Below are 7,500 nucleotides of genomic sequence, written 5' to 3'. Positions count from 1 at the left end.
CACACACACACACACACACACACACACACACACACACACACACACACACACACACACACACACACACACACACACACACACCACACACACACACACACACACACACACACACACACACACACACACACACACACACACACACACACACACACACACACACACACACACACACACACACACACACACACACACACACACACACACACACACACACACACACACACACACACACACACACACACACACACACACACACACACACACACACAAGGATATATATATAATGTCAACGACTTTCCTGTATTAAGGGAATATATATACTGGTGATGTTAGAGATCTATCACAGTCTGCTAAAAAACTCCTCTGCTTGTTCTTGGTCATTATGAGTCACATACTTGCATGCTATGCCAAGATTTTTGGAGCTTTCCTTGTGGTTATACTTGCTGCTTGTATATCCATCACTGGGTATGAAATTGCTTTGCTTCCTTAATATTTTGGATGAATTAGTCTCAAGCTGCGAAATGATGACCTAATGATTACTGAATCAGAGGATTTTTATTATTATTATTATTGTTGTAATTTTAATTTATTGTACTCTAATGAGGATGGAGATCTGATTTGTGTATTAATTATTGGTTTACATTTTAGTTTTCATGAAATTAGAAGCAGCGTTTATTTTATTGTGTCAGATGCTGAAAACCCAAATTATTAATCATGTATTATTCTTTTCTTTCTCTTGTCACTGATAAATTGGTCTTTGAATTACTCCATATTTCAGTAAGAAAAAAATATTGCATCATCAAATGTCCTTTAATTAACAATTTGAGTTATCATATATAAAAATATTAACTCACATTGAATATATGAGAACATACATACATTTTTCAGAATTGATATCAACCATATAAGAACTAGAGGTGCAAGATTATAGATTCTACTGTACCAGTATTACTGCATGTCTTTCTATGTCAGGGCAGAACATGTTAAAATAATTCATGACATAATCAAGATTGTTAGTACAAGGTTTTTCAGTCTATGAATTTTTTACTAGAGTAACTTGACAGTTCAGAAACAGTATGCCATGTTAAGAATATAAAGTAAAATTAAGCCAAGAGATTTGAGAATTCGTACAGTATTTTTGTTAACCAAATTCATCGCCAAAGACTCTTTGTTAGGATCTGTATTAAGAAAAAATGTACCATGTATATTTACTGTCATCAATATAATACATTTTCAATAAAAAGGCCTTTTAAAACCCTATTTTATATACAAGATTGCTTACAAAAGGAAGAAAATATGGTTTCATACAAATGCAAGAGACATCATTATTAAAGTACATGTAATTATCATAAAAGAAAAAAAATAGAAAGTAAGATCTAAACTGGTGATGTATATTGAATTGGAGATTGTTATGACAGCTCATGATCAAAATTAAAATTATATAATGTTACAGTACATGAAAAGAAGAATGCAGATAGTTGCATAAACATGTCAGTTTTATGCTCTCAGTGAAATATTTTTTATATTTATGATTTAATGATTACTTATCCTACATCCACAAGTTTAAATGAACATCAGACTCATCTAGTCAAATTAAACATTCCTGGTAGTTATACTGAAATACCAGGAATAGAAATACTAAGGCTAGAGGAGCCAGTGTCTCTTGTTCTTAAAGACTTTGAATGTATTCATTTTTGGATATTTCCTTCCTTAACAAATCAGATGCATATTGGTTTACTCATGATGGTGTCCTCAGAGATACTAATTTGTGGTAGTATTGTGCATGGGTCTTTTCTGAAAGTAAGATATATATAAGAAGAATCAGAAGGAAATTTCAAACATGCACAAGAAATTGTTTGTTTTAGAATAGAGATGGTTTCTAGTTACTACTCCCAATATAACCAAGTTGATATGAAGAATTTTAAGAATGGCCTTACAAATTTCAATTGGCCAAATTTGGGTGGAAGTTTAAGTGCACAACATAAAAATGGAAGATGTTCTAATTAATCTAAATAATTTATTAAAAGAATACTGAAGGTGAAAATAATAAGTACACATTAAAAAGACATTTCATAATGCACAAAGAGGGACACCCAAGAAAACAAGCCTGAACTTAGAGATGATAATAAATGAAGCTACAATATCAGAAGAAAGACAAAAGTCAAACAAGAAGAGGGAAGAAAGCATTCAAAGATAGAGAGACCAAAAAACATATGTTTTATTAAAATGTGAAGATGCAATGTATTTTGATAAAATGAAGTCTCATCACTAGAAATTACGTTTGATTTTCACCTTTTTTTTTTTTTATAAACCTATATTTCTTGTAAGAAAATTATTACTAATGAGAAACAAGTAATCCAATTACATTAGCCAACCAAATGAGTCATTGCTGTTATTAAAGAGGAAACTTAATCAATTTGGATTTTTTTTTTTCTTATTATAACTCTTTTCACCCACTGTTTACAGGAAATCGAGTTGGCATATTAGAACATTGCAAAAATAATATAGGACCCAGTAGAATTTAATGGTCCAACTTTATTCTGCAAAACTCTTGCAATTCTCTAAATTATAGTTTAGCCAAATAAATACATGACAAAGGTATTGCAAAAACTTCCTTTTAAAGTGTATATAGTGGGGAAATTATATGATCTTATTATGCGGTGTAATATCATATATAATTTTTAGAAAGTAAATAATTTCTCAATAATCATTGTATGGAACATACATGAAAGTCTGTTAATGTATCAATCAATATGTCAATGGGAATAATCCTCACGAATGGTTGCTTGATCTACCCAAACCAAGACATTCAAAGTTATCACAACATATTGCATCTGCACGAGTAAACTTGGGTAAGCATCTGCATGTGGTCCCAGAATGTACAAGTTCTTATGCTGGTCTTATCAATGGGCTGGACCATAGTCCTGCCAACTCTGATCATGGACCATGGTCCTGCCAACCATGATCCAATGCAAAAATTTGTTACTAAAGATATAATGCCACTAGTTCAAACCACATGTACAAAACGGCAAGCAGTATTAGGACCTTGAAGACATGTATCTTGGTGCTTCTCCACTGACACCGCATTTCCCCACTGCATGCATGTTTGTATTTAGTGGACCCGAAAGTCCTGATGTTGGCCTTGGTCTAAGCGACCAACTTGCTTCAACTCTAGAGCTTGGGGATCAACTCCCTGACCTCAGTCAGGCTAGGAGGCTCCTTACTATTGAGGAGATAGGGCTGTGGGACCACAAACAATCACGATGACTGTTAATGAAATAATACATCAAAATACTTGACCCAATGCGCTTGCATCCCTTCAAGATCCGACATTGTCTGGCCATTTGCTGAGTGAATTGCAATCATATATTGAGACTGGAATGGAGAGGGCTTGGTATTCAGATTTCTTTAAGGCTTGGCAGGCGATGTTAGAAATGCCCTTCACTTCTCTGACAAAGTTCCTGATATGCTCTTCCTTGTCGCTCCTCAGCAGAATTCAAGTCCTACCTATCTTGGATTAATTGCAGTGCCTGATTTCCAGGCTGTTGAACTGTGTTTCCACGGCCTTTTGCCTATCCACCAAGATAAAGATTTGACTTGTACTTGGACAATTACCAATTGACACATGAGCTGTATCAAGCATTGCAGCCTTGAAGGTATCCCAAAGCGGTCAAGAGCGCTGCGAATCGAATAGAGACAGCCATGGTATATCCCTTTAAAAAACTGTTCTTTCAGTCCAGGTCGAACACCCTGGAGGGCAGCCAGGACCACTCCATGATCGTTGACACTGATATCGGCGCTCAGCCAAACTTTACTGATCTGAAGGAACTTTCAGCGAATATTAACAAGGACGTGGTTAATCTATTGTATGAATGTAACAATATCAGCTATGTAAGTCAGCGAACTGGTATCAGGAGCCAGCGATCTTCAATTCTTGAGATGGTTGTTGACAGACATTTCGTTAGCCAGCCTGATCGAATCTCGGATATTGCATTAAAGTCACATAGTATCATGCAGTTAACTTGTTGAGAGCAACTATTTATCATGGAATAAATTTTAGCGTAGAATATTTCTGTCAGTAGGAGGTATACAAGGTTATGAAGTGAACTAGGAGACGAGAAGAGCTAGCCGTCACAGAAGTGAGTTTCGTGCTGAACATCTTCGTTGGTAGAAGCATTAATGGAAATATCTCTACTCAGTGACGTGTCTATCACTGGAGGGCACCTAAGGAGGTTCAGCTGATTAGGGGGGGGCACAAGGCTGGGGCTGATAGCCCATACAGCTGGCTACTATTTTTATCTAATTCTTCAGAAAGGGTGGGAGGGGGACTGGAGAGGCATGCCCCTTCTCCCTTGCAGTTCTGCTACTCCTTTTGAAGGTGGCATTCATCACTGCAGTCTAACTAGTAAATGGTGTAATATTTATGATTTCCTCTTTTATGGGTTTCTTATTCTTCGACAAGGATATTATTTTATGGCTAATTAAGTCGAATACATTACATTACAATGAAACAATATTTTATTCGTTAACTCGCAAACTGGTGTAAACATAGGTACTTAATATCATTAACCTCTCTGAGTCTATCTGTAGAGTCCATTTTTTGTTAGAGGGTAGTTTACTGGTAAGGAGCAGGCAGCAGGGAACTAGCAATCGAATTGAAAACAAAACAACGAAGGGAAACACAAGAATACACACGAATATGCCCCCAACAAAAGCTTGTTTGAGTTCTTTCCTCGGTAGAGCCAAATATGCCGAATGCCTTTTCGCTTTCCTGCATATTACACATGAGTTACGGAATGGGCTATATGTGTTACAGATCCCAGGTCATATCAATTATTAGGCCCGCAACAACCTTGGATAGTTCGTGGGTCCCAGGTGTGGTGCTCATGTTGATAGTTGACTGTATCAATGCCGCTTCTTTCATCTTCCTTTGCCGTGGGCAAAGACCTTGTTTGATAATGGAGGCTTGGTACCACTTAGGGAGATGTTCGTCGTTATCGACGTGTACGACGAAGGCGCTCCTGGTGTCATGTCGTCAGGGGTCGTGACGGTGGTGCCCGATTCGTTGTTTGTTCATGGAGTCCACGCCCTGTCTCGCCTATGTATACCTTGTCACATCCATCGCATGATATACACCTGGCTAAAGTTCTTACGGTGGACTGGCCTCTTTTCTCTGACAATGTTGACGATTTCTTTCTTGAAGTGGTGGCTGTCTTGATTGTGTGTCCCGCTAGTGCTTCCAGCCAACACATCGGGTACAAAGATCGGCATGAACGTGTACACCACAACGGGGAGCCACGAACTATCCAAGGACGTTCCGTGCCTAATCACTGACATCACCTGACTTTTGTAACATATAACCTACTCTATTAAAACTCATATGTACGATGTCCTGATGAAGCAGTAAAGCGAAAAGGTTTTCGCAATATTCGTGTGTTTTCTTGTATTCCCTTCATTGTTTTGTTTTTAATTTGTTCAGTATGAATCCTGCAATGACCAAAATATCAAACAATTTCTGTCAAAGTAGGCCTAAGGAGCGCTCTTTTGTCTGTCATTCTTGCTGACAACACAAATCAAACAAGAAGTAAGGTTGAAAGGAACTATCACGGAATACCAGTTCATTGAGATTAGCGTATTCAATAACTTTAGCGAAGTATAAGTGATTGCGGTTGCGGAAATGCGACAGCCACGGCCTAGTCCAGCTTCCGGTTGGTTGTGGCTTCAACTTATTACTTTTCCTGCGAGAGTTAAACTGTCACAGAAATCATAGTGTTGGTATATCGATCCTATTTAAAGATTTTCAGAATGTTGCTATTGCTGAAATATCTCACACGACAAGAACTGAACACGTTCTGGAGTTGACCTCCCTTGGTCTCTTGAGAAGTCAGGTTGTAAGTACGGCCAAAAAAACAAAGACACTCCTTTGTATCTCTCTCTCTCTCTCTCTCTCTCTCTCTCTCTCTCTCTCTCTCTCTCTCTCTCTCTCTCTCTCTCTCTCTCTCTCTCTCTCTCTCTCTCTCTCTCTCTCTCTCTCTCTCTCTTCTCTCTCTCTCTCTCTTCTCTCTCTCTCTCTCTCTCTCTCTCTCTCTCTCTCTCTCTCTCTCTCTCTCTCTCTCTCTCTCCACCCCCACACACACACACACACACACACACACACACACACACACACACACACACACACATATATATATATATATATATATATATATATATATATATATATATATATATATATATTTGAACCCGGAAATGACATTCTCCGGTATTGCATTGTCTGAATAATAAAGATTGTTCAGAAACTATGGAAGAAATTGTTATTTTATATACACATTTAAAATTATGATAGGTTTGGACGTGCGAATCACTGAATAGCAATATCTTTGGCCAATGAACTTCCAACACATCGGGCAACGCACGGTCGTAACCTGAAAAAGTTCCGTTATTATCAGGTATTTGATATTACTATCTATATGCCGAATCATTAATAAAAGACAAATACAACTAAATGTAGAAGCTCTAAAATTTGATGTTAAAAGATTCATCATTTTCATTATTGCATTCCAAATGATGAAATATCTGCAAAGGATAATGCAGGTAACCTATGCACAATTTGCATACGGGACCTCTAACATCATGATATAATCCGTGCAGCATAAATCTTGAATGTTACTTTCATAGTAGTTTTTATCCAGAACTCTATTTATGTCCCTTCGCTATTCCCAAGCTGTAATTCACTTGAAATTAGTGACGTGGTTTAGTGATCCCGTTAGAAAGGCGAGCCGGGTCGTGGCGTTCACCATCGTTCCATTAACAAAAGTGACAGATGCTGTGAGTTCAATTCGTGAAAACTACACACGATGAAGTTTCTAGATAATAACACGCACTGGTAAGCTCATATTGCATTATTTGATAGGTAGTGGAATAAGGACATTGTTATTAGTTCCGGAGTAAGGAAAATACTAAAGGATAAAGCGAGAGAGAATTTTTCTAGGGTAATATAATGAAATTGGTGATTGTTGAACATGTCTTTTTCATGTTGTGATATTGTTATTCATTAGTTTGAGATATCATAGCTAGATAACAATGTTGAATGAACAGAATGGTGACCCTGGGGTTTAGCATCCTCTAGAGACCCCTTAAGAATAATATCTTTTTATTCTTTTTATTTTTAGCCATAAGGGGCGACTTTGACTCATTGAAGATCTTAGTATAATATATCTTTTAGAATAAAGTCATAATGCATATATTTACTCAGGATTTGTAATACAGTATAATGTATATAACATCCATGACATAGTTGTATCAAATTCCAATTGAAAAGTTATATAAGGAATGAAATGCAATAGATGTAACCCAATTGTAAAGTTTTTTATATACAACAGTCGTGATCTTTGCACATTCAGCGCTCTAGCATATCCTAATAAGCTTCTGATGCGTGCAGTCTGGCAGGATAGAGGTTGGACTTTTTCTATATTCGAAGATAAATTGCTATGATTATGA

The 7,500-nt window shown here is 37.0% G+C and overlaps 1 protein-coding gene across 2 annotated transcripts in view; it reads left to right on the top strand.

Moving 5' to 3' along the window:
* Positions 1-6,588: 6,588 nt before the first annotated feature.
* Positions 6,589-7,500, top strand: part of wus (TM2 and DnaJ domain-containing protein wurst) — a 20,542-nt gene continuing 19,630 nt past the window's right edge. Inside the window, exon 1 of one of the 2 annotated variants that reach the window (XM_086541547.1) lies at positions 6,589-6,886. In XM_086541547.1, the coding sequence (XP_086397673.1) occupies positions 6,858-6,886 (29 nt within the window). In that variant the 5' untranslated portion in view covers positions 6,589-6,857. Of the gene's footprint in view, positions 6,887-7,384 lie in introns of those variants that run through there. The other variant, XM_086541548.1, reaches the window with a different exon arrangement.

Source organism: Penaeus japonicus, unplaced genomic scaffold (assembly GCF_977035675.1).
Source record: "Penaeus japonicus unplaced genomic scaffold, GWHDUDI00000001_assembly GWHDUDI00000011, whole genome shotgun sequence".
NCBI classification, from domain to species: domain Eukaryota; kingdom Metazoa; phylum Arthropoda; class Malacostraca; order Decapoda; family Penaeidae; genus Penaeus; species Penaeus japonicus.
This window is presented reverse-complemented; position numbering and strand designations above follow the sequence as displayed.